This window comes from Dermacentor variabilis, unplaced genomic scaffold (genome assembly GCF_050947875.1).
Source record: "Dermacentor variabilis isolate Ectoservices unplaced genomic scaffold, ASM5094787v1 scaffold_12, whole genome shotgun sequence".
Taxonomy (NCBI): Eukaryota; Metazoa; Arthropoda; class Arachnida; order Ixodida; family Ixodidae; genus Dermacentor; species Dermacentor variabilis.
This window is the reverse complement of record NW_027460280.1, coordinates 10002519-10029892: the sequence shown is the minus strand read 5'-3', so window position 1 is coordinate 10029892 and position 27374 is coordinate 10002519. Positions and strand designations below refer to the sequence as shown.

General features: G+C 45.8%; 1 protein-coding gene across 11 annotated transcripts in view; it reads right to left on the bottom strand.

The window, feature by feature from the left end:
* Vps8 (vacuolar protein sorting 8) overlaps positions 1–27374 on the bottom strand; it is a 947651-nt gene that overhangs the window by 420219 nt on the left and 500058 nt on the right. For 10 of the 11 annotated variants that reach the window (XR_012825005.1, XM_075677146.1, XM_075677136.1 and 7 more), the window contains one exon: positions 17198–17290. The exons of the other annotated variant lie outside the window; for it this stretch is intronic. Coding sequence is in view for 9 of the 10 variants with exons in the window: in XM_075677146.1 (XP_075533261.1) it covers positions 17198–17290 (93 nt within the window). In the remaining variant the exon portion in view is untranslated. The remainder of the gene's footprint in view (positions 1–17197; positions 17291–27374) is intronic. 11 annotated transcript variants of the gene reach the window in all.

Below are 27374 nucleotides of genomic sequence, written 5' to 3'. Positions count from 1 at the left end.
GGTAAAACGATGTTGTTATTAGTAACCATTACCAACACATGAGGAACAGCAATGTTCCGGTTCAAAAGCACATCGATGATAGGGTGAAGCACATATTCAACATCAGGAACCTGTGGCTGGGTGGTCGAAGTGACGTAAATAACTGCCTCGGGTGACAGATGCACATCTTGAAGCGAGCACAAGCACGGTGGGGCAGTACTTTGGGCATCGGCGAGTTGAGGCAGTTCTAACTGAAGAACGCCAGTCGCACAGTCAATGAGAGTAGAATGAGTGGATAAAAAGTCCAATCCAAGGATAACGTCGTGAGGGCAGTTGTCATTACAGCAAAGAGAACAGAAGTAGCGTGGCCGGCTATAATTAAACGCGCAGTACACATTCCATGAACAACCAGCACGCCACCGTCAGCCACACGAAGCACTCAGGCAGCTGCTGGGGTGGGGACCTCCTTTAAAAGTCTGCGTAGGGTAGCTCTCATCACAGATACGTCGGCACCAGTGTCGACAAATGCTTGGACAGGTACGCAGTCTATTTTAACGTCAATTACACTTCTCCTTGTCGGCACAGAAAGAGGATTTGCTGCAGTAGTCGGCAATGCAGCACTACCTCCGAGGGCTGCGTTTCCTAGTTTTCCAAAAGGGTGCGGCCAAAAGCCACAGGGGACGAAAGGCAGCGTGGCTGCGGCGAACGAGAAGATGGGTGACATGTTTGCGGTGAACGATATTGGTGTCCGCGCGGTGATGGTGAGCGGCTGTACCACGTGTTCTGAGCAGGGTTGGCAGCGCTGTTAGACTCGGCGGTGGGCAAAACATTGCGGGTATTTCCATCAAAATGGCTCCAGTTGGTCGGCGTGCGAGGTGTTGAGGGCCACGAGTTGCGACAGTATCTGGCGACATGACCAATGCGGTGACAGGTGAAACATACTGGCTGGTCGTCCGCAGTTCTCCACTCAATCGGGTTGCGATAACATGGAGAGAAGCATCGGGATAGAGCAAAAATAGTAGAAGGGTGTTCGTTCGCTCTGGGATTGGCGACAGCACACACAGACTGTAAACCAATGTTTGCAAGTTCCTGGCGAACGATGGCTTGTACGAGGGGAACTGAAAATGTGGTAGCATCAGGGCTACGCGAACAGAAAGCTGCGGGTGCCATCGCATCCAGTTCACGTCGAACGATTCACACCACATTCTCTGATGGCGATGCATGCTGCTGTGCGGGTTGATCTTCACACGTCGACGCTGCAGCAGTATTGGGAAGTCCAGCAAATGGTTGCAAGATGCGCTGGCTTTTGCCTGCTCGAATTGTCGGCACTCTTTAATGAATGCGTCAACTGTAGAGCAGCTCCTGCACATGAGCAGATTAAACGCGTTGTCAGCAATGCCCTTAAGCACATGTCCAACCTTCTCAGCTTCTGTCATATCGTGGTCGGCTTTACAACAATGTGCCAGCACGTCCGGGATGTAGGAGACATAGGACTCCATGGGGGATGGGGCATGGGAGGCCAGTTCCTGCTTTGGGGCAATTTTACGGCTGGCTGGTTTGCCAAACAACTCTGTAAATTTCTCTTTGCATTGGTCACAGCTGGTTAGCTCCTCTTCGTGGTTTTCATACCACACCTTTGCCGTGCCTCTTAGGTAGAACAACAGGTTAGCTAGCATAAGCGTAGGGTCCCATCCGTTGATTCCACTCCCGCGTTCGTACATGGCCACCCACTATTCAACGTCGGCACCATCGGTCCCGCAGAAAGTTCCAGGATCCTTGGGTTGCACAATGACAACCAAAGGTGACAGCGATGTAGCTGGCGTTGGTGACGTTGGAGGCGGCAACGACGTTGATCCTGCATGCTCACCGTCATTCATGGTGCAGACGGTGATGCAACGTCCACTGCGGAGCTCCATTTCCAGCCGTGGTACCGCGCATCTCTCACCAATATGTTACGGGGATGTTGCAAGTATATAATAGCTATATTTACAATATAGTATATACAGAATGAGTCAGAATAGTTGAGATGGCTGACCATGAACAACACGCAGCAGCCAGCGTCTCCGATCTTCTTCTTTCTCTCTCTTCTTTTATCCTTGCATAACAATATAAAGTAAAAGGAGTAACGGGCCCAAAATGGATCCTTGTGTGACACCTACATTAGTCATTTTGTGTTTAGAATACGCATCGGAAACACTAACAACCTGATATCTGTCTCCTAAGTAGTTGTGTAATAGTAGTAAAGGAGGACCTGATATACCTATTGAACCTGAACCTGAACCTGAAAAAGTGCCAGTTCGCCACACGAGCTCATGATTCTAGGTCACGTTGTATCACAAGACGGCATTTGCCCCGACCCATCAAAACTTCGCGCTGTGGCAGAATTTCCGAAACTTATGACACTCAAAGAACTCCGCGCCTTCATTGGCCTCTGTTCTTACTTCCGACGCTTTGTTCGCAATTTTGCCTCGATAATATCACCTCTGACACAACTCTTAAGTGGCGTCAACGACCTACCCTCCTGGTCTCCTGCATGCGACACCGCGTTCGTGACCTTACACCGTCTCCTGACGTCTCTGCCTATACTGCGACACTACAACCCAACCGCCCCAACTGAAGTGCATGCCGATGCCAGAGGTATAGGCCTTGGTGCTGTCCTTGCGCAGCGCAAGTCTGGCTACTCCGACTACGTTGTTGCTTACGCCAGTCGTGCGCTGACCAAAGCGGAACGCAATTACAGCGTCACAGAAAAAGAATGCCTGGCCATCATTTGGGCACTCAGGAAGTTTCGCCCCTATTTATACGGCAGGCCTTTCAATGTGGTTACTGACGATCACGCCCTTTGTTTGTTGGTTATCGTCTTTAAAAGACCCGTCTGGACACTTTGCCCGCTGGGCTCTGCGCATTCAAGAATACGACATACACGTCATACACCGCTCAGGTCGCAAGCACACTGACGCTGACATTCTGTCCGCTCCCCGCTGCCAGCCGACACGGCCTCCCTCTCCACCATTAAGGCAGTATCCTCGGTCGACATCGACACCTTCGCATCAGAACAGCGCAAGGAGCCTTGGGTGGCCTCTCTTTTGGATCTCCTTTCTGGCTCGCCTGCATCTTCCATCTCCCACTCCCTGCGTCGCCAGGCTGCCCACTTTGCTGTCCGGGATAACCTCTTGTATTGACGCAACTACCAGCCCGATGGTCGCAAGTGGCTCCTGGTTATCCCTAAGACTTTGCGTTCCGACATGTGCGTGTCTTTCCATACTGACCCACAATGTGCACACGCAGGCGTTTTGAAGACGTATGAGCGCCTGCGGCAACGTTACTACTGGCGAGGAATGTTTACTTTTGTCCAAAAGTTTGTCCGCTCGTGCCCGCAATGCCAATGCCGCAAATCTCTGCCTCATCCGGCAGAGATTTGCAGAAAGAACAGATGAAAGACTTTCAAGATGCGTCGCAAAAGTTAAAGAGAATACGATGATGTCATCTAAGTAGCACAAACAGATGGACCATTTAAAACCACGTAAGAGCATGTCCATCATCCGGTCAAAGGTCTCCGGGGCATTGCACAAGCCAAAAGGCATTACCCGGAACTGATATAAGCCGTCTGGTGTAATGAATGCGGTCTTTTCACGGTCCATTTCATCCACGGAAATTTGCCAATATTCAGAACAAAGGTCTATAGATGAAAAATAAGTGGCACCGTGGAGACAATCCAGAGCATTGTCAATGCAGGGACTTGGATATACATCTTTCTTGGTGATTGTGTTTAGATGACGATAGTCAATGCAGAATCGCCAGCCGTTATCCTTCTTTTTGATGAGAACAACGGGAGATGCCCATGGGCTGAAAGAGTGCTCAATAATCCCTTTGGCAAGTATCTTGTCAACCTTGCTCTGGATAAGTTGTCGCTCAGAAGGTGACACCCGGTATGAGCATCAGCGAATAGGTGCTGCATCGCTGGTATTTATACGATGCTTCATGACCATAGTTTGACACAAAGGGCGATTGTTAAGGTCGAAAATGTCGGAGTAGGACTCAAGGAGGCCACGGAGCTCTGCGGCTTGTTGGGTTGAGAGGTCCAGTGCAATCATCTTTGTAAAGCTATCGGTCGGGGCTGACGCAGAAGGCGCAGAATCAGCATTGGTCAAAGACGGCGCAACAGATAGAGCAGAAATGTGGCACTCGTGCATCGGTGACAATGTGGCTAGAGACATGCCTCGAGGAAGTACTTGTGGGCACTGTCCGAAATTTAGGATGGGAAGACATGTCTGATTGTCTGCAACAGAAATGGTGGTGTGCGGGAAGGAGACATTGTGAGAAAGCAGGAGTGAAGTCGCAGGAGTAAGGACATAGTTTCCATCAGGTATAGGTGGGCAGGCTAAGACAGGGATGCAGGTTGCTGCAAGAGATGGCAGGCGTAGAAAATCCGCGGAACAAAGCCGAGTTGGAACTTGAGCAGGAAGGTCAACGGGGACAGGTAGTGGTAGGTCAAGTTGTACAACGCCGGCGGAACAGTCAATCAGAGCAGAATGGGCGGCCAAAAAGTTGAGTCCGAGGATAACATTTTGAGGGCAACGTTCGAGCACACTAAACAATATGGACGTGTGGCGACCAGCGACACTGACACGAGCAGTACACATTCCAAGCACAGCCGGAGTTCCACCATCGGCGACCTGGAGCAGTCGAGTCGGAGCAGGAGTCAGTACTTTCTTCAAGCGCGTTCGAAGCTCCGCACTCATGATGGAAATTTGGGTTCCAGTGTCGATGAGTGCTGTAATGGGCAAACCATCCACGTCCACGTCCAGAAGGTTCCGATTAGTAGGCAGGGTCAGCAGAGGAATTTCAGGCCAGGCTTCTAGAGCAGCGTCACCTCCAGGAGCTGCCCCAGTTAGTTTCCCATCAGAGAGCGGCGACGGTAAGCTGGGGATGGAGAGTGACGCAGCTGGGGCGAACGGGAGCAGCGACTATGTGGTGATGGCGAGCGGCTGGTCGTGGTGGCTCGAGTGTTGTCAGGAGCGTCTTCAACCTCGGTGGAGAGTGATGGCCGGCAAGGATTCAGTGGGGAGCGGCAGTAGGCGGGAAAGCTTGGTCGAGAGTGGAATGGCCAGGAACTTCGACAGTGGTGAGAGATGTGGCCCACACGTCCACAGTAAAAGCAGATGGGTCTATCGTCATGTGTGTGCCATTCGGCCGGGTTGTGATAGCTCGGATATGGACCGTATTGGCTCCGGTGAACAGGGGCAGAGGCAGCAGACGAAGCAGTCAGGACGGCTGGCGGAGCAGATGGACGGAAGGCCCACATTGGCAAGTTCTTGGCGAATTACCGACTGAATGAGAGACACAAGCAGCTGGGAATCATCAAAGCACTGCATCACTGGCGTGGCAGGAGACGCTGCTTCGATTTCTCGCCAAACGATACGTGCGACGTTCTCGCAGGAGGTGGGCTCACGCGGTGGACAAACGTCTTTGCACGTCAATGAATCTGTGGTATTAGGTAGACGCGTAAACTGTTGAACTATGCGGCGGCTCTTCGCGTCTTCAAAGTGGTGACATTCGTTAATGATTTCATTGACCGTTGTTACGTTCTTGTAAACAATCAGGTTAAACGCGTCGTCTGCGATGCCTTTTAAAACGTGGCTGACCTTATCTGCCTCTGCCATATTGTTATCCACTTTGCGGCAAAGGGCGAGGACGTCCTGGATATACGCCACGTAAGATTCAGTGGACATCTGTACACAGGTCCCAAGGTCCTTCTTCGCAGCACGTTGGCGGCTGACGCGCTTGCCGAACAAATCTCTAAGCTTCTGCTTGCACTGGTCCCAACTCGTAGTCTCTTCTTCGTGAGTTTTCAACCAGACCCGTGCGGTTTTTTGAGGTAGAATATTATATTGGCCAGCATAAGCGTGTTATCCCACCTGTTGTGTGCGCTGACCCGTTCGTAATTCTGCAACCAGTAATCGACATCAACGTTGTCGATCCCGGAAAACATGCCAGGGTCGCAAGGCTGGGCCAGGATGACCGTTGGTGGCGACGACGGGGCCGTGGTTGAACTCTTTCCTTCGGATGACATGGCGGCCAGGTTACATCTGCTGTGGAGCTCCGTTTTGCGCAAGTGATTACTCCGCACGTCCACCAAAGATGTTACGGGAAGGAAGAAGCATGTGTCTATTTACAGATGGCTTTTAATGGCTGAGCCAGCAAGCTTAGAGCAGCGATAATGCTACACTCTTCTTCGTCGTCTCCAAGGCCACCATCATCGTCCTCCTTTTCCCACATTACTGACTGTAACAATATTAAGAATCTCGTGGTCACTGCTATCAAATGCCTTTGAAAAGTCTACAAAAAAGGATCCTGCGAATTTACCATCATCAATTGCTTTTTTTAATTGGTCAGTACAAGTACAAAACAAGTGCTAGGCCAGTAGAGTAACCAAACCGAAATCCAAATTGGTCAGATGAAAGAATATTAAATTTGTTCAAGTATTTTATCAATAGCTTTTTTTTACTATTTTCTCGATGACCTTGCTAAAGAAGGGCAAAACACAGATTGGCCTATGGTTAGATAGCAATGAGCAATTGCTTTCTTAAAAACTGGAGTAACCCTACCACGTAACGGAAAGGTGCCTGTTTTAAACATGAGGATAATAATTTCAGACAGAACAAATTATATTGATTTAGAAATTAATTTAACATGACCAGGATGAATGTGGTCCAAGCAAGTGCTAGTTAACTTTAAATTGTTAATTACTGACACCACCCCATCAGGAGTTGTTGGAAACATATAAAATGATTACGGAAGGTGCTTTGGTGCATATAAGTTCAGTTCTGCTTGAGTGGAGATATTAGGAAAGAAAAAAATGGCTTAAAGCATCCACAATCATAAGTGGCTCTAAATAATTGTTACCATCGTGGGATATTTTGGCTATGTTATCAGCTCCATCTTTCCTATTCAAAAATTAATTCCCTATTTACCATTTTTTCTTTCCACCAGAACTGCATTTAAGTATCTTTTTTTCTTCATAATATTTTGTTCTAGCTTTTTTTTTAAGCTGAGCAGAAAGCGACTCCTAGAACTTTATGTACCGCGCACGTAGGTTTTTATTGAATGGCTGTCTTTTTGCATTTTTATAAAGGTTTTTTCATGTGTACATGGTTTTTAGCAGACTATTGGTGACCCATGAGTGGCACTTCCTTTTTGCATTTGCATTTCTGAGAGTAGGAACAACAGTGTGATAAAAGCTTTGTTAGAAATCACGAGAAAGTTACCTGCAGATCATTGATGTCAAGAACGAAAGACCAGTCAGTATGAGATACAGCTTTTGAGAATAATTTTTTTATCGAAAACAAGTTTGATGTAATAAGAACAAGAATAGTGTGCAGATGTAGCGTGCAGAAAGATGGGGAAATGGTCAGTAGTGTCAGTTTCAAGTACTCCTGCATCACATGGATTCAAAATATTAGACAATGCATGATCGATTAGAGTGCTGGAACCCTCTAGAACTATATGAGTAGGGTCATTAATAGGACATTCGAAACCAAAACCATGAAAACAAGATGAACGATAGAGCTCGGGGATGACTCCATTAAGTTTATGTTCATTTCACCCCCAATTATGACATTTTTGTTCTCCAAGGATAACTTTGCCATTATTTTTTCGAGAGAAGTACAAAAATCTGGAGCTGAGGAATAAGGTGAGTGGTAAATTCAACCAAAGATTAAATTTTTATTATCGGTGCTGAGAAAGTTAAGATCGAATTCCAACCAAAACAGTTTTGAATATTTAATGTGAGGTCGAGTCTTCATTTGTATCGGATTCCAGACAAGATATAGAAAGCTGCTCCGCTGCTCCACTGTGGTTACTGGACTGTCTGTGAGTATGAAGGGAAATGGTAGAACTTTTTATCAACTTCACTAAGCCAGATCTCTGAGACAACAATGATTGAAAATGTGAAAGAAAGAGTTAAAAGCAGATTGTGGAAGTCATGCGCACATGCGCTCTGTCTGGTGTTCTTGTACACCCGGCGACAAAAGTTTACGGTCCTGCTAGTAACAGCGCAAAATGTAGACAAGAGACGAGATAAGAAGACACCACAAGCACTTGTGGTGTCTTCTTGTCTCGTCTCTTGTCTACATTTTGCGCTGTTACTAGCAGGATGGAAAACCAACCAGCCCAAGCTGCTATTCTAGCGAAAAGTTTACGGACCACGGGATCTCCAAAAACATTCAATTCCCGAGCAGCCTGCAGTACGTAGTAAAACTTTATACGACAATGTTGTTAGCATATTTTAGTCAAGGCCTAAAATGCAAATACCAGACTGCATTGTGTGGTTGCGGAGATATTCAGGTTTTTCTCGGATCTCGTGCCCCGCAATATTTTGTCACTGGGTGTATGTTTATGCAACATACCAGCATAGCATCATAGATGTCAGACAAAAGCTATGCTAAACAGCAATTATGATAACTAGGAGGTGCTAGGGCATAGTCACTAGTGATCATGAATAAGTTTGTTCTGTATTACAGTGGTAGCCATCATTCGGGCACGTTGTCATTGAAATCTCATCAAAATGTCGATAAATGAGCATTTTTTCTGCTATTAAAGTTAACTAATGATGCAGTGTCATTATTTATCACTACAGTGATGAGCTCAGTTCAGCGTTATTGGACTTTTCTTCCACCACAAGAGTCATAGGAATAAAAAAAATTCAAAATGACGATTCAAGTTTACTAGTTATAATGTGTTAGGAATAAGTCACTAGTGATCATGAATCACTCTGCAATATGAGCTAGCAATGGCAGCAAAAAATGACAATTCACTGACATTTTGAAAAATATAAATGGCAATGTGTACGGATGAAGGCTACCACTGTGATTTGTGATCACTAGTGACTACAACCTTGCATCGCCTAGTTATGATAGTTGAATCGCTGCTTAATAGTTTTTATTTGACATCCATGATGCTATGCTCCATAAAAGTACAAGAACACCAGACTGAGCGTATCGCTAGTAATGCCTAATTACTCGGTATTATCATTTAACAATGATACCAAAAGTGCTTATTTTATGACAATTGATACCAATGACGACATGCACGAATGAAAGCTATCAATGTCATACTGAAATAGTTACTCATGATCGCTAGTGACACAATCCCAGCGTCTTCGAATTATCATAACTGAATCGTCTTTTAAATAACTTTTCACTTGATATACATGACGCTACTATGCATAAAAGTAAGACAGAGAACTAAACCGAGCGCATCACTAGTGATCACTAATGACTCAGCATTACCATTTGGCAACAATACCCAAAAATTTCCGACAATTATGATGCTCCCTAATGCGAAATTTGAGCACAGCTGTATACATGTTTTCATTTCGTGATATATTGAGGAAACGAATTTGAGAACGAATTCACCACACCGACTGGCAGTGGGCCAATGCCGTCAATGCCTCCTCAGAGGGAGGGGCAGTATGGGAATGCTGGCATGATGAGCGGCATTGGAGCCATCTGTGGAAGAAGATGACAACGAAGGTGCAAGCGATATACTGAGGCAAAGGATTTGAGAACGAAATCACTGCACCGACTGGCAGTGGGCCAATGCCGTCAATGCCTCCTCAGAGGGAGGGGCAGTATGGGAATGCTAGCATGATGAGCGGCATTGGAGCCATCTGTGGAAGAAGATGACAACGAAGGTGCAAGCGATATACTGAGGCAAAGGATTTGAGAACGAAATCACTGCACCGACTGGCAGTGGGCCAATGCCGTCAATGCCTCCTCAGAGGGAGGGGCAGTATGGGAATGCTAGCATGATGAGCGGCATTGGAGCCATCTGTGGAAGAAGACGACGAAGGTGCAAGCGATATACTGAGGCAAAGGATTTGAGAACGAAATCACTGCACTGACTGGCAGTGGGCCCGTGCCATCAGCGCCTTCGCAGAGGGAGGGGCAGTATGGGAATGCTGACACGATGAGCGGCATTGGAGCCATCTGTGGAAGAAGATGACGTAAGTGCAAGCGATATACTGAGGCAAAGGATTTGAGAATGAAATCACTGCACCGACTGGCAGTGGGCCAGTGCCATCAGCGCCTTCGCAGAGGGAGGGGCAGTATGGGAATGCTGGCATGATGAGCGGCATTGGAGCCATCTGTGGAAGATGACGACGAAGGTGCAAGCGATATACTGAGGCAAAGGATTTGAGAACGAAATCACTGGACTGACTGGCAGTGGGCCAATGCCGTCAATGCCTCCTCAGAGGGAGGGGCAGTATGGGAATGCTAGCATGATGAGCGGCATTGGAGCCATCTGTGGAAGATGACGACGAAGGTGCAAGCGATATACTGAGGCAAAGGATTTGAGAACGAAATCACTGCACCGACTGGCAGTGGGCCAGTGCCATCAGCGCCTTCGCAGAGGGAGGGGCAGTATGGGAATGCTGGCATGATGAGCGGCATTGGAGCCATCTGTGGAAGATGACGACGAAGGTGCAAGCGATATACTGAGGCAAAGGATTTGAGAACGAAATCACTGCACTGACTGGCAGTGGGCCCGTGCCATCAGCGCCTTCGCAGAGGGAGGGGCAGTATGGGAATGCTGACACGATGAGCGGCATTGGAGCCATCTGTGGAAGAAGATGACGTAAGTGCAAGCGATATACTGAGGCAAAGGATTTGAGAATGAAATCACTGCACCGACTGGCAGTGGGCCAGTGCCATCAGCGCCTTCGCAGAGGGAGGGGCAGTATGGGAATGCTGGCATGATGAGCGGCATTGGAGCCATCTGTGGAAGATGACGACGAAGGTGCAAGCGATATACTGAGGCAAAGGATTTGAGAACGAAATCACTGCACTGACTGGCAGTGGGCCAATGCCGTCAATGCCTCCTCAGAGGGAGGGGCAGTATGGGAATGCTAGCATGATGAGCGGCATTGGAGCTATCTGTGGAAGATGACGACGAAGGTGCAAGCGATATACTGAGGCAAAGGATTTGAGAACGAAATCACTGCACCGACTGGCAGTGGGCCAATGCCGTCAATGCCTCCTCAGAGGGAGGGGCAGTATGGGAATGCTAGCATGATGAGCGGCATTGGAGCCATCTGTGGAAGATGACGACGAAGGTGCAAGCGATATACTGAGGCAAAGGATTTGAGAACGAAATCACTGCACTGACTGGCAGTGGGCCAGTGCCATCAGCGCCTTCGCAGAGGGAGGGGCAGTATGGGAATGCTGGCATGATGAGCGGCATTGGAGCCATCTGTGGAAGATGACGACGAAGGTGCAAGCGATATACTGAGGCAAAGGATTTGAGAACGAAATCACTGCACCGACTGGCCGTGGGCCAGTGCCATCAGCGCCTTCGCAGAGGGAGGGGCAGTATGGGAATGCTGGCATGATGAGCGGCATTGGAGCCATCTGTGGAAGATGACGACGAAGGTGCAAGCGATATATTGAGGCAAAGGATTTGAGAACGAAATCACTGCACCGACTGGCAGTGGGCCAGTGCCATCAGCGCCTTCGCAGAGGGAGGGGCAGTATGGGAATGCTGACATGATGAGCGGCATTGGAGCCATCTGTGGAAGAAGATGACGACGAAGGTGCAAGCGATATACTGAGGCAAAGGATTTGAGAACGAAATCACTGCACTGACTGGCAGTGGGCCAATGCCGTCAATGCCTCCTCAGAGGGAGGGGCAGTATGGGAATGCTGGCATGATGAGCGGCATTGGAGCCATCTGTGGAAGAAGATGACGACGAAGGTGCAAGCGATATACTGAGGCAAAGGATTTGAGAACGAAATCACTGCACCGACTGGCAGTGGGCCCGTGCCATCAGCGCCTTCGCAGAGGGAGGGGCAGTATGGGAATGCTGGCATGATGAGCGGCATTGGAGCCATCTGTGGAAGAAGATGACGACGAAGGTGCAAGCGATATACTGAGGCAAAGGATTTGAGAACGAAATCACTGCACTGACTGGCAGTGGGCCTTTGCCATCAGCGCCTTCGCAGAGGGAGGGGCAGTATGGCAATGCTGGCACGATGAGCGGCATTGGAGCCATCTGTGGAAGAAGATGACGTAAGTGCAAGCGATATACTGAGGCAAAGGATTTGAGAATGAAATCACTGCACCGACTGGCAGTGGGCCAGTGCCATCAGCGCCTTCGCAGAGGGAGGGGCAGTATGGGAATGCTGGCATGATGAGCGGCATTGGAGCCATCTGTGGAAGAAGATGACGACGAAGGTGCAAGCGATATACTGAGGCAAAGGATTTGAGAACGAAATCACTGCACCGACTGGCAGTGGGCCCGTGCCATCAGCGCCTTCGCAGAGGGAGGGGCAGTATGGGAATGCTGGCACGATGAGCGGCATTGGAGCCATCTGTGGAAGAAGACGACGTAAGTGCAAGCGATATACTGAGGCAAAGGATTTGAGAACGAAATCACTGCACTGACTGGCAGTGGGCCCGTGCCATCAGCGCCTTCGCAGAGGGAGGGGCAGTATGGGAATGCTGGCACGATGAGCGGCATTGGAGCCATCTGTGGAAGAAGATGACGTAAGTGCAAGCGATATACTGAGGCAAAGGATTTGAGAATGAAATCACTGCACCGACTGGCAGTGGGCCAGTGCCATCAGCGCCTTCGCAGAGGGAGGGGCAGTATGGGAATGCTGGCATGATGAGCGGCATTGGAGCCATCTGTGGAAGAAGATGACGACGAAGGTGCAAGCGATATACTGAGGCAAAGGATTTGAGAACGAAATCACTGCACTGACTGGCAGTGGGCCCGTGCCATCAGCGCCTTCGCAGAGGGAGGGGCAGTATGGGAATGCTGGCACGATGAGCGGCATTGGAGCCATCTGTGGAAGAAGATGACGTAAGTGCAAGCGATATACTGAGGCAAAGGATTTGAGAATGAAATCACTGCACCGACTGGCAGTGGGCCAGGGCCATCAGCGCCTTCGCAGAGGGAGGGGCAGTGTGGGAATGCTGGCATGATGAGCGGCATTGGAGCCATCTGTGGAAGAAGATGACGACGAAGGTGCAAGCGATATAGTACTGAGGCAAAGGATTTGAGAACGAAATCACTGCACCGACTGGCAGTGGGCCAATGCCGTCAATGCCTCCTCAGAGGGAGGGGCAGTGTGGGAATGCTGGCATGATGAGCGGCATTGGAGCCATCTGTGGAAGATGACGACGAAGGTGCAAGCGATATACTGAGGCAAAGGATTTGAGAACGAAATCACTGCACCGACTGGCAGTGGGCCAGTGCCATCAGCACCTTCGCAGAGGGAGGGGCAGTATGGGAATGCTGGCATGATGAGCGGCATTGGGGCCATCTGTGGAAGAAGATGACGACGAAGGTGCAAGCAATATACTGAGGCAAAGGATTTGACAACGAAATCACTGCACCGACTGGCAGTGGGCCAATGCCGTCAATGCCTCCTCAGAGGGAGGGGCAGGATGGGAATGCTGGCACAATGAGCGGCATTGGAGCGATCTGTGGAAGAAGATGACGATGAAGGTGCAAGCGATATACTGAGGCACAGGATTTGAGAAAGAAATCACTGCACCGAATGGCAGTGGGCCAGTGCCATCAGCGCCTTTGCAGAGGGAGAGGCAGTATGGGTATGCTGGCACGATGAGGGGCATTGGAGCCATCTGTGGAAGAAGATGACGAAGGTACAAGCGATATACTGAGGCAAAGGATTTGAGAACGAAATCACTGCACCGAGTGGCAGTCATTTGATATCCATAGCATTATGGTGTTCAAAAGAACAAAACATGAACTGAGTATAGTAATTCATATGTGATCACTAATGGCTTGACCCTGTCAGTTAGGTGTATCAAGCAGTTAATTGCTAATTTCATAGAGTGAAGACTACTGAGAGAAGCAGTAGAAATTGTGATTCATATTCACTAGTGATTAAGGCCTACCCGTGCCTAGTCATCACCACTGAGTCACTCCTTAGTGTTTCAGATAATACCCAAGACAACATCACACCTTGTCACTAAGTCTCTTAGTGCTCCAATGCTGACATTCCTCGGACTTATGCGAGAATGTGTCTTCTAAGTCCCTCTCAAACCATGAAGAAGAAAAGCGTCACGTGGGAGGAATGCTATTAGGCACCACTTTGCCCTTTTATTTTGAAAAAAATATAAACCCCTAATATTTCAGAAAATTTTCGGTTGTCATGAAATTTGAAATGTTCTTGAAGGTTACTATGCTCAGATTAAATTCGCCGGCATTTGGATTAATTTCGCTGGCATTTGGATTGAAAGGCATGGTTTTTGGATTAAATTGATTGGCGCTTAAATTAAAATGACTGGCAGTTGAATTATTTTGAATGGTGCTTGAATTAAATTGAGCGAAAAAAAGAGCTTTTTTGTTTTTATAGTTTTTTTTCTTTTGTGGTCATGTCATTTTTGACAAATGAGCAGACTGTGGAGAACCAACATAAAGGGAAAGGCAACCATCATGACCTTGAGCTGCGGTGCAGTGCTGGCAGTGCGGAATGCTGCATAGAGGAGCAGAGGCAGAGGTGTCATCAGTCTTGCTCTTAGAGTGCTGCTCTTTACCGTGTTTTTGACAGGTGCACAACAGTCACACTGTCCAATTTCCAAGCATCATGGCAACCAGGGTCACATTTCACCCACCAAAGAACCCTTCCAAGACGAAAATAGTGAATAAATACGGCATCATGAAAGCACTCTGTCAATGTACATAAAGAACAGGGAGTCCATTAAAATGATTAAATTCTGGTGTTTTACGAGCTAAAACCATGCTATGATTACAAGACACCCCGTAGTGGGGGACTCTGTACTAATTTCAATCACCTGGAGGTTCTTCAATGTGCACCCAATGCACGGTACACGGACGTTTTTGCATTTTGGCCCCCTCGAAATGCAGCTACCACTGCCATATGCAACCCTGCACCATCAGGCTTAGAAGTACCACAGCAAACCAGGCAGTTCATCTTCACAGGATATGAAAAGCAGCAAATTCAACCTCTCAGGAAGAGGCGGTGGATGTCGGCATATACCCAGATTGAAGATGCTCTCGTTATGAGGATAAAACAGGTTCATAGCAAGGGAAGTTGGCAAGCCAGATGGCTATTGAATTCTTGGCATTGGACGAGTGGCTGTCATGGTTCAAGGAAAACCCCGGGCTTACTTTTGAGACTGATTGCAGCAAGAAAGCAGAGATCAACAGAGCCACATGCGAAGAGACTCTCTCTGGGGAGCTGAAGGACCACCTTGCCTACTATTTGCTTGACAACATATTTAACGCGCATGACACAGATCCCTGCTATAAACTACTCCCCAATAAAACAATTACTTTTCAGGGTGACGACTGTGCGGGCAAGAAAAGGAGCAAGGAAGTGATAACAGTCTTAACAAACACAATGGAGCAACACCAGTTGCTCATGATCAGCAATGTCATACTGCTCCAAAGCTACGAAGACCCTTCCTATCAATTATGTTGCCAAGAAAAAGCTAACGACAACCATCAACCTTTTTCACACTGGGTTCATGCAGTAGATAGAAAATTCTCTACAGAAGGCCAGAATATTCTTTTTGTAGACAACTGCACAGTGCATTGCAATGGTCAAGGCCTACATGCGATTCACTCGGTGTTCCTGCCGAAGAACATGACGGGTGCTGCAGCCCATGAATATGGGTGCCATCCCAATCCTGAAGACCTAATACAGAGAGCACATCGTGGAGAGTATGCTTTCGTGTCTAAACAGCGAAAAGACATATGTCATCAATCTTCTATTTCCATCCATGACACCATGTGGAACTCCATCAAGCCAGAGACCAGACCATTACCAATTGTTGCGGTTGGAGGTGAGGGGGAAGGTTGCCTGACAGTGTAGTCCCAAATGGTGTAAACTTGTAGGGTTATGTTAAGGTGGACACAGGTGCAGAAATCTGCAGCATGCCATGTGCCCGGAACAGGCCAACCCAGCACTGGACACAAATGCATGCTACTTCTCTTGCCAGGAGCATGCACATTCTGCAAGCTCCAGGTTTCATGCTACGGCAGAAGAAATGCGTACATCACTGATGACATCCACTTGTTACGTGCCCTGGTGATAAATGTTCGGGAGCTCGTCACTCGGTGCACATGCTCCACCTAACGCAGCATTGCACACAAGTCTTCCGTGCAATAGGCTTTCTTCATTCTAACTCCATTTAATTCAAACAAATTTTTTTGCCCCTTTGAGTTGGCATTATAGAGATTCGACTGTAATTAAAATCTGACCACGTGCTGTAATAGACTATGACAGCCCAGAGAAGCTGCATCTTTCTTTGTGTTGTTAATGTTGTTTCCTTGCTAACTACCACACTGTCATGCTGCATCTAGTATTTCTATCCATAAGCAATAAAACTTGGTGGTTAGTTGAGCATTTGTTGCATCGGTTTTATGCTTGTGTCCTTGTCTTTCTTGCTGTGCTGCTGCCTGTTAACCAACTAGCCTATAACTCTTGGCATGCACGCAGTTGAAGCTTTTTTCATCAGGAACCTCAGCTGCTTACTGCAAAAATGGCCACAAGAAGTATTCTGAATATTGCTCCATTTTGGTCACATTGCTAAGAAAAGCATGCACGAATAAAATTTGTGGTTCTAAGTGAAAATTGGTCTGAGCTGTAATCATTCCAAAACCCAGCGTCCTCTACCAAGTAGTTGCCCGGTTGTTTTAAACAAGTTGTTACGTTTGGCTATGTTCAAAAGCGAAATAGCATGAAAGTAAAAATCAAGCATTCTTGAACTCTACAAGCATTAGGCATTTCAATGTATATATACAGCTTTATGCGACGAGCAGAGCCGCTGCCATGACTGTGCAAAAAGTGACAAAAGCAGTGCTCGTGGTGTCGAAGTGGCCCGTTAAAGAAATGTGGCGCAACAATGGATTAATGAGCATTCATCTAAAGGGCTCTGTTAGTAATCTATATGGTTATGAGCTAATGGTGCCAAAAACAGCAACGGCTGTTGTTTCTTTTTAAGCACTCTCGTGAATTCCTACTATTGAATTCTCTTCCCGATACACACAGTATCACAGAGGAAGAATCATGTTGAACCAATGTGTTCCCAAGTAGAAACACACAATCAGAAAGCAAAAGGAATTGCTACTAATGCATAGCAAAACTAAGAAGATGTATTCAGCAAAGCTGTTGGTGGCAAGCATGGTGCAAAGCTAAAAAATAGTCGAACGATGTCTCACCTGCTCAAAGAGGAACCGGTCAACGACAAGGTTGTTATCCGGTAGTGCCAACTGCCTGGCCAGGAAGGTGAACAGGGCCCCCACCTGTGTAGGCTGCGCACAGCATGTTGCAATACACCACCAAGTATCCACAAAATCATATCGCAATGCATACTGTGTGTGAAAGTCATTATTAGCATTATGTATCCACACCAATGCTTTCAGGCTCGAGCACACTAGCAGTATTGGACTGTTCTTGGGTCCCAAACGGTGTAGCACCTCCTAGCAAGACTGACTGATTGATAACAATGCTTTATGGCACAAGGGCATCTAGGCCAAAGAGTGCCATGGACTTTGTATTCAATGTTGACAGCAGTTAGATGAATTAATAGGGGCGATTTTATTTGAATGAAGCTGGACTGGCATGGGTAAAATAAGAGTCTTCTAAAAGAGGTTTATTTGGCCTATTTGGTCACCAATAAGTTTAAAATAAACATGACACATTTTATTAAAGGAGATTAAATACGAGGGCAAATCAGAAAATCTTTGACCCTATTTTTTATTAGCCAAAATAAGGTACACACAGGCAAGTACAAATATATGTACCATTCTACGTACCTTGCACTATTTTTCCACATAGTCCCCACCCCAGTTCAGACATTTGTCCCATCGCAGAACAAAATTTGAGATGCTCCTGGGATAGACTTCCTACGCACACTGCCTCCCAGAACGCTCACTGTCATGCAATTCTTCATGGCCTTTTGCGCACTCACAACACCACCACTTGACACTTATCAAAGCGAGACACATTTCTCCATACTTGGGCTGTATTTTCCTGTGGATTTCGATGACGATCGTCCCTCGCTCCATAAAAAATGAATCGCACTTCATTGCTCGTACGCAGTGGACGTCTGAAGCACAACCGCCATCTTCAACAACTGACAGCAGCGTCGTGAAGCGGAGTTACCAGCAGATAAGGCAGGGCTGGTCCAAAAAAGGTCCACCGCTGAGAATGGATATGTTGACTTTGCATATACAGCCGTAACATGGGTAAAAAAACAAATAGGGGCGAACACTTTCTGATTCACCCACATAGATACATACTCTGTCAGAATGAAATGAGAGACAATGAAAACTAAGGTTTGGTATGAATGGATGGGATCAGGCATCCTCATTTACTCTTGCCTTGGCGAGTAATATGAGGCTGCCAACGACTACCATAATAATTTTCTGCTAACCAATGCCTCCATGCAGAGTGACTGATGCCATGCAGACAACGCTTTCTTTAGGTGGTAAAGACACAATTCCTGGCGGCATGACAAGCTAACTCCAACTGCTTGATGTCTCCATTAACAAGCCTTTCAAAAATAGGCTCCACAAGCATTACACCGACTGGCTTATGTTGGAAGAGACAGCTCAATCCAACCGGGCACATCAAGCATGCTTCTGTATAGAAAGACTTGTTGTTGGGCTAGCTGGTGTTTGCTTACCGACACAATGTAGCAGAAAGACACAATCACAAAGAAGAGACACAGAACACATCAGAGGGGCTACTAACAAATTTATTTGAACGACAGTGAGAAGAGTATATATACATGTATATATATACTATTCCCAACATGCAGGCACACCCACCACTTCCGAGGGGGATTATCAGGGCTGGCAAGACCACTTGGTAGATCTAAAGAAAGTAAGCTCCACATCGTACAAAACAACACAAGTCTGGCTTATGCAGGCACTACTTTTTTCTTTTATGTAAAACGCTACTAATAGCTCACATGGCATTTTACCTTTACTTCTGCCCAGGATCTTCCCATCATGAAATACCGGCTCACAAGGGCAGGCATTACAGTGCGCTGAAAGGTGTGCAGTGAAGTCCTTCTTCAGATTATTAGCATGCTCCCTCATTTGGTGATTGTTGCAGCACCTTATTTGTCCTATATAGGATTATAGGGGGATTTCATAAACCACCCCGGTGGCGCAACGCACGTAAGGTTTGACGTGTTTTACTTGGCAGCCTATCTTCAAGCTGCCCATTATGTGGTACAAGTGTGGTACAAACTACAAGTGGTAAATGGTGCTTGCATCCCTGAAGATTTTGCAAAGATACTTCGGAAAGGCCTGAAGTTCAGAGTTTAGCCTCAGATTCCAAGACGTAAACTGGCAGTGATGAAAGTGGTTGGAAAAGCAGACTTAGGACAATGTGAAAGGTGCCTCCTGGAAGGCAATGACTGCCTCCAAAATATATGCAACAAAAAGCAAAGCTAGTGAAATGCGAGCCTTGCAGTGCTTGCCTGCTTACTTTAATGACTTGTATCTTTTACAGGCCAACAAAAAAGGCAATTTTGTCGTAATGCCAAAAGGCACCTTACTGAAAAAGCACAAAACGTTATTGACAATAACTTTGCTCCCATAAAAATTAGTTTGCCGAAAGCTAAAAAGGCTTTTTTGAGACTTTGTGAAGAGAATGAGTTGCAGCGACTCGCTAGGAGCGTTGATAAGAGTGCGCATGGATCTTTTAGTGTTTTTTTAGTGCAAAAACCCACAAGAAAGATACTCCTTTGAGAGCAATTGTAAGTGAGCATGGCACATGGCAACTTCAAGTTAGTAGGTTTTTGTTAAAGGACCTGAAACAACTTCACTTTCATGATCCTTTTCTCGTAGTAAACTCTGATGACATCAGCAAATTCTTCCAGCAAAACCAGAACACAGGTTACGCATTCTCTGTTGATATTGAAGACCTGTTCTATTCTGTGCCTCACGACGTGTTATTTACTGCTGTTCGGAAGTGTGTTGAAGCCAATGGGGATGTTTCTTTTCAGAATACTACTGGTATGTGTGTGGATAACTTTTTAGTTTTACTTGAGACCTACCTGAAGAGTACTTTTATCGCGTTTGACAAGCTGTTGTTTATGCAAAAGAAGGGCATACGCATAGGATTGTGCGTAGCACCCTTACTGTGTGACATATTACTGCCCAAAATACAGAAAACACTTGACAACAGCCTTCACGGTTTGCATATTTTTAAAGTATTTAGAACACTGAAAATTTTTTAGTTGTAATGGACCAAGAAAGTACTTTTAACTCTTTTCAAGTTAAAAGATTTTAGATGATTTCAGACTTCACAGGAAAGGCCTGTGATTCACCTTTGAGCTCCCCGTAGACAATACCCTTGAGTTCTTGGATTTAAGCCTCACTTTCTCAAAGGATCATGTTTGCTGGTGCTATTCACCATGAGCAAAAAAGGAACTTCCACCTTACGACTGTGCATTCCAAGCTTGTCAAAAAGCTATCACTTCACTCTGCCTGAGGTCAGCATTCAAGAGGTCCTGTGAACACAAGATGCCAGACAGTTTTGACACGCAGTTCATTAGGCTTTCAAAAGCCTGCTACCCTCGTTCAGTCCTGACATCAGTGGCTGAATCCCTCCAACAGAAGCTAAAAGCAGGCACTCCAGTGAATGAGACAAGAGCTGGTGAGCGGAGTGACCTATGGCTGGAATGCTGTATGTGCGTAAGATGAGCCACAATCTGAAAAAAGTGGCAAACACGTATGTAGCGCCTGTCACGCTTTCCACTCCAAACAGGCTGGCCCAACTGTGTCCCCGCATAATGGACAGCTTGAAGATAGGCTGCCAAGTAAAACACGTCACACCTTACGTGCGTTGCACCACTGAGGTGGTTTATGAAATCCCCGTCTTGTGGAAAGTCCTATATAGGACAAATAGGCCATCGTGTCAATGCCCGAATGAGGGAGCATGCTAATAACCTGAAGAAGGACTTCACTGCATATCTTTCAGTACACTGTAAAGCCTGTCCTTGTAAGCCGGTATTTCATGATGTGAAGATCCTGGGCAGAAGTAAAGATAAAATGGCACGTGAGCTATTAGAAGGGTTTTAGATGAAAAAAAATGTAGTGCCTGCGTGAGCCAGACTTTCGTTGTTTTGTACAAGGTGGAGCTTACTTTCTTTAGATCTACCAAGTGATCGTGCCAGCCCTGATAATCGCACTCGGAAGTGGTGGGTGCATCTGCAAGTTGAGAACAGAATATATATATATAGTAGGTAAAGAGGAATTCTTCAGGCTACCTTTTTAAACATAAAGAACTTGAGCGGTGCTACAAGGTAAACAGAACAAGTGTGTAATTTCAACAGTTTCGACCGGTGGACCGATCATCAGGGAATTGCGGCAGTGGGCAGTGGAGTACCGTAAAGGTTCGTTTGAATAAAGCATGGTTGGTACCTGTACTGCAGCATTAATTCTTATCGAATTTTAATTTTTTGCTAACAAACCCTGATGAATATTGGTCCACCGGTCGAAACTGTTGAAATTAAATATGTGATCTGTTTGCCTTGTAGCACCGCTCAAGTTCTATATATATATATATATATATCCCTCTTGCTGTCTTTCGAATAAAGTTGTTAGTAGTGCCTGTGACGTGTTATGTGTCTCTTCTTTGTAATTGTGCCTTCGTGCTACATTCTACTGGTAAGCAAGCATACTCCACTCAGCCAGCTGGCGAACTGGATCGCTGTGGCATGGGACGAAATTCCAGCTGAAATGATCATCAGAGCATTCCAAAAATGCAGCATTTCTAACATGCTGGACGATGCCCTTTAGAAACAAGTGAGGAAATATGTGGACAGTAATGTCGTCGATGGTGATGACGAGTGAACTTTGGACATGCCTATAATGTCCACACTTATGTCATAAAAAGCATGCTTTTCTGTCAATCAAAAGGCCTTTCTTTTCGTTTGGCTTGCATTCGAAGTAAGTTTCTTCTTTTTAATTTTTTTGGGCCTTGCAAATTTCAAAGGTTGGCCTACACTAGAAGTTGGCTAGATTCGAGTAAGTATGGTATTTTCGGAGCAAAATATGCCAACCAATTTTTCGAGACAACCTCATTTTTCAAGAGTACCTTAAACATATGAAAACACGGGGAATGCAGGATGAAATTCACGACGATGCGCAAAATAAGAACGAAGTGAAAGCAGGAGCCGATGGTTTGACAAGTGGACTTGTCTTTTTCGAAGCCTTGAACAAGACAAGTCCACTCGTCGAATTGTTTCTCTACTTGCACCTTGTTCTCGTTTTGCTCATCGTCTTAAACATGTCGGTCATTCATGTAAGAAATGTCTAATGACACTTACCAGAATGCAAAGTAATGTATTTTACATATAATATATAGTGTCTCAGGCATGGTTACATAAGTACCTATCCACTAACCTCATGCCAAGCCTTTCCTGACCTTCTTGCATAACCATAACCATAACATAGCATAACATAACCATAATCTGCATAACTGCTTCTAAATCATTAGGCTGTCTGTGCTATAGCTCATGTGATTCTTTTTTTTTTATTGGAAAAATGTGCTGTTATGCACAGGGACAAAACTGGGCTGAGCACACCACACAGCGTACGAACTTGTTTTTTCCAAGAAAATGTGCAACCAACTTGCCCCAATTGTATCTATGCTTATGTAATTTTACCTCTAATGTCTGCTAATCAGCACTGCTAACATTTGTCCTCTCCCAACTTGTAGTTTGTCTCCGTGACCTGGTCCCCTTATTATGACTTTAATCAAGCATGTTGGATGCCCTGTCAAAATAGGGCAAGTTCAATTACCTATTCCAATTAGTACAGTTAAACCTTGATGTAACTAACTTCAATATAACAAAATCCTCGATAGAACAAAATATTTCACTTTCCATAGAATCCCATCTATCTAGAACCTCAATGAAATGCAGTATGCTTTGCACGATTGTACACAATCTCACTGCCGCCCATGAAAAAATACCTAGACAATAAATCAAAACTTCTGCAGGCAGAGCTGGTCAAATGATTGAATTAAAAGCGGCTGCCTGCGAATGCACCTCTAAAATCTTGTGCCACATAACCAAGAGAAACCTTTGAAGCGGAAAAGCATCATGTTTCGTATAAAGGCCAAGTATGATCAGATGCTAGCACTGTATGCTGTGGGTGCAAGGGAAAGTGCGAGAGGGTGAGCCGAGAAGGATGGTGGCAAGGGGAAAGAGTGAGTTCGTGGCAATGCAACCAAGCACACATGGAGGGGGTTGCCATGCGTGTTCTAGCATGGCCATGGCTTCACATGGCTGTCAGAGCGGCCTGAGCACAAATGCAGCGCGCGAAAGTGGCATGGCATCGTGTGTGCTGTGTGTTCAGCACTGGAGGTTCTGTAATCTCGAGTTTCAGAGACGCATTGAAGCAAGATGCACACGAAGCATTCACTCCCCACTGCCAGTGCTTTTCATGATAGCGACGTCCTACTGCAGGCAACTCCAATGGCTACGGGGCGGAGTGGACCAAAAGAGTTGATGGCTTGCTTCACTTCATACCACTGATGCGAAGATATCATCGATACGACATGGGAGCATATCTTTTGTTGCCGATTCTCAATTCAAAATGAATTGTTTTCTTATTCAAATTTGCTTTTTACGATCGCCCAAAAATTCAGAAAATTTTGCGCGCCCTTCCATGTAAGAAACATTCATTGATGACTACTTATTCACATAAGAGGTTGAATTCCAAGAGAACGAAATTTCAATATAAAGAAGCAAATTGTCAATTTTACTGACTTATTATATCGAGGTTCAACTGTATGACCAGCAGTGAGGCACAGTTCAAGTCCAATCTTTCATGTACTGAGCAAAAAGGTATTAAGGCAGGAATTAGTGAGTGCTGTACACAGAAGGGCGCCACCTTTCAGCCACGAATGCTTAGCACCCTGTACATCCAGCCTTTCTGAGTGCTCATGTGAAACATAAATTGATGGTGGCCTTGCAACACATTATTCCACAACCAGACTCTAAATTGCGCTAAAAAAAAAAAAAATTTGCAATTGTACAGAACAGTCTGGCTCATCAGAAAAAAGAAAAACATTATGGTTATTTCACGCAAAATGTCTCAGACATTGCACTCAACCCTCTCCGATTCTATTCTAAAAACATATATTCAATCATTTTTGTGCCCTCTGTGCCCTCATAAAGTATATTTCTTTTAATTTCTCATTCTCTTACAGTGATCCGAATGTTGTCATGGTGCGCAAAACCTCGGTTGCGAATTAACACCCACAAATATACAATACTACACAAAACGAGAACAAGGTGAAATCAGGAGCCAACGTTTCGACAAGTGGACTTGTCTTCTTCAAGGCGACATATGCTTTCAAGTAAAGTCTTGAATTTCCATCTCCCGCCTTCTGCGTGTTTTCTCTGGAATATTACACAAAGTGCTTTAAAAAGCTGCTGGTTGCTAGAAAACAAATACGAGTTTCTCAGCCCCTCCCATTGGTAGCTGCTACATTGTCTCGCAATGGGCATTGTGGTGAAGCACCATGTAAATTACACTACAACTGCATACCATGGCTGGATAGTTGGCATTAAGCGTGTCAAAAAGGTATTGAAGTTGGTGGATGAATAGTTTCGAAGTGGAAGAGGCACAAACATTGAAAAGTGTGCAAAATGCCTCACGTTCAGGTACATGTAGATTGGTGATGCGGTCCAAGTAAAAATGCATGCTTGATACCATTTGGAAGGGTATACAAAAAATATTTATTTCTGAAAGTTTAATCGGAGTATTTTTTGTTTTAGGCAAGAAAAAATTCACCGAAGATTACAATACTACTTAATGTGAAATTTGGGCACAGCTGTTTAGGTGTTTCGAATTCGCGATATACTGAGGAATTTGAATATGAATGGCAGGGTCCTCTCAGCGGGAGCGCTGAGCCTCTGCTCGGGCAGTTCATTTAGCAGCAGACTTTCAGCAGTTGCATTGCTCATTCTTCAGGAAGGGGCGTAAACACGTGGCTCAGCGCATTCTCTAGCGCCGCAGGCAAAGTAGTGCATGCGCAGCGGGTTCGAAGCCAGTGCTGCTTCTCTGTAAGGTGGACGCTTTTGCTGCATGCCTTGGTACTCATTTATTTCAAAGTACCCTGCAGGCCCCAAGGGGAGCATTGAGTAAGGGGGGCATCATTGAACAAATGACAAGAGAAAACAGATATATGAGCACTAAAAAATGTGAGAGCTACAAATGTTTATAATGATTATGTGCACGTGTTGCAAAACAGTGTAACAAATAAAAACTAAATCAATACAAAGAGTTGTCGGGAAAGGAATGAAAAGTACAATTCACGGTAACATAAAAAGCAATGTAACACTCGCGCAAAATAACATACATAGCGCGAGCACATAAAGCAAACAAAATTAAAACAACAATAACAACAACAAAAAGAAAGTCATGACCCATATGTGACACGTATTATATGACATGACCTATGTACAGATGAATATATTTGTTGTGTAGAAGACTGTAGGTTCAGTAGTAGTCTGAATTTATCATTGCTCATTTGAGTGACAGTGCTGTTAGGAAGCGAATTCCATAACCGAATCGCTCGTGGTAGAGCCGAGAAGTTAAATGCGTTTGTGTTGCCATAAATGCGAGTGAGGCTTAAATCATCATAAAGTCGTCGTGATGTGCAAGACGCGCGTTCCAGTGGCAAGTTTGATGGCTTCATTTGGTGAACATATCTATGGAGCAAGGACAGGAATGCTATGTCACATCGGCTACTCAGTTATTGAAGGGAAGGGTCGAGTTTTATTAGAGTAATGCTTGACTGGTAGCTGTAATTTCGGGAAATAAATCGACTAGCTCGGTTTTGGATGGCTTCTAACATGCGGATTCAGGGTGCCTACCAAGTTGACATTTCCAAATTCCCTGAGTTTTCCAGGTTTCCCCTGAGCACCTTTGCAAAATTCCCTGAATGAGCCAGAACTTTGTTTTATGTCAAGACAGGCTAACACCACGTTGCCCGATGCTGTCACTCTCTAGTAAGCATGCTGAAAAAAAATGAATTAATCCAGTTTGAATAGTAAGGATTAATATCTATTTTATTTAAAAAGAAAACGGAAGGAAGGTGTTAGTAAAATGCACAGCGAAAGAAATGGTAAAGCCCATTCCAAATTGAGTCGAACATTTTCAAATACGAATGAAAAGGAGATGCATATATAAGTAAATATTCTTTAATATGAGCTATTTCTATCAACTGATAGCAAGCTCATCTGTATGAGGCCCTGAACTTTGTCACAACTAAGGTTCTCTCTCAGCAGCTGGGAAGTCAACCTCAACTGTCCTGACATACTCTCAGCCCGTACACAACATCTCAGTGTTGGGTTTAACTGCTTAAAACAGTTTATTTTGGTTTGGATGAGAGACACCTGTATCTCAGCGTCAGCCAACACTTAAGTTTTTTTAGCTCAAGCTCCTTCAAAAAGGCGGCGGCACCCTTCCTTTCCCGTTAATTCCTCAGTGAGTCGGTCCTTTCTGTTCTCATCCTCCTTCTACCACGCTTTCACCACATGGATCATCTGAAGCATCCTCTTGGTCAGTTGTACAGTAAACATTTGATTTTTCGGACTTCCGAGGGGCCGCAAAAAAAATTGAAAAAAAAAAACGGGCAGTCTGAAAAAAATTAATGCATGTCTTTAACTGCCTTTAAGGGCTAAAATTACCACAGGCACGTCTGAAAAAGCGCTGAAGGCCTGCCAGTACGCTTATTAGGCATATCAGGGCTTGCACTGTGACAGGAGACGGGGTGCACGCATGTGTAATTAAGGAATACATACTGTGTCCCGTGACAATTGCCCCCTTCCCACGCTTGTTATGCTTCACCGCCTAACAATAATGTACTGAGGCGAAGCTAACTTTCGTAGACTGGCATTACGTACCGCGCTGTGCTCTGCGAGCTTCAAAGCCAATCGCGAGGATTACAAAGGCGGAGTCGGTGCCATTGGTGATAGCGGCGAATTCTTTCAATGAAAAACACGGCAACGCACGGCAAGAAGCTTAATAGCGAACACAGAAGCAGCTAGGCCTAACGTTGCCACGGTGGTGGTTACGGCTGCCAGCGGATCTGCCTGCGAGAGTGCCGGTTCGAGGCGGCGAGATAATCAAAATAGCGGCGGCGGCGGCTTTGATTAATGCCATTTCAGACCTGCAGTCAGGGCAATACACATTGGCTATATGGAGTACGTGGTGGTGCCGCAAAACCGTGCAAATTATCGGGCATGTCCGAAAAATCGGGCGTCTAGAAAATCGGTCGTTAACTACTCTGGCAATACATCGTGCCGATGACACGGCGTCAATGACGATTCGTTGCGATTCCTCTGTTACTGGAGCCAGC